This window comes from Ciona intestinalis, unplaced genomic scaffold (genome assembly GCF_000224145.3).
Source record: "Ciona intestinalis unplaced genomic scaffold, KH HT001099.1, whole genome shotgun sequence".
NCBI classification, from domain to species: Eukaryota; Metazoa; Chordata; class Ascidiacea; order Phlebobranchia; family Cionidae; genus Ciona; species Ciona intestinalis.
In genome coordinates, this window is record NW_004191420.1 from 2,257 (window position 1) to 2,831 (window position 575).

General features: G+C 36.7%; 1 protein-coding gene across 1 annotated transcript in view; it reads right to left on the reverse strand.

Annotated features, from left to right (window-relative positions):
• Positions 1-22: 22 nt before the first annotated feature.
• Positions 23-575, reverse strand: part of LOC108950863 — a 2,877-nt gene continuing 2,324 nt past the window's right edge. The window contains exon 3 of the mRNA XM_018817043.2: positions 23-219. Within this exon, the coding sequence (XP_018672588.1) occupies positions 103-219 (117 nt within the window). The 3' untranslated portion in view covers positions 23-102. The remainder of the gene's footprint in view (positions 220-575) is intronic.

Genomic DNA, 575 nt, shown 5'->3' on the forward strand with positions numbered 1-575 from the left:
AGCGCATGTGTCTCCTTTATGGGCACGACGCTTAACGGCAGTTTCTCTATCCAAGTGGCTACTTACAGGTTTTCTAAATTACATGTCATATATTACCCTCATTCATTCATACCTAAATGGTCTTGCTATAACTTGGTGTCTATCGAAGCTTAAAATCATGATGTGCACGAAAGAGGCAGCAAAACATGTGATGTATACCACACTGCATATGAATATAATCTGCATGAAAGGGTATAATGTTACAACACGCGATGTAAATGCGCTTTGCGGTATCATGTTCATATTTTAAACAATTAACAACGGTCTATGGCAGTCGTAGGGATATGGATCTATGGTTATTTAAATGTTCTTTGTTTACTACCATGTGCGAGGAGAAAATAGAATGAAACGATGTCCCAACTTTGCCAATCCTTCCATAAATAAAAGGATAAACTGTTTTTAAATTGATAACTATATTTGTTGAATTTCAAAGTAGAGATGTTTAACTAACAATACGCAGTATTGTCCCGCTACATATAATGTTACATGCAATGTTAGCATAACCCAGTGGTTAACGAAGACATAAGCGTTGGGCC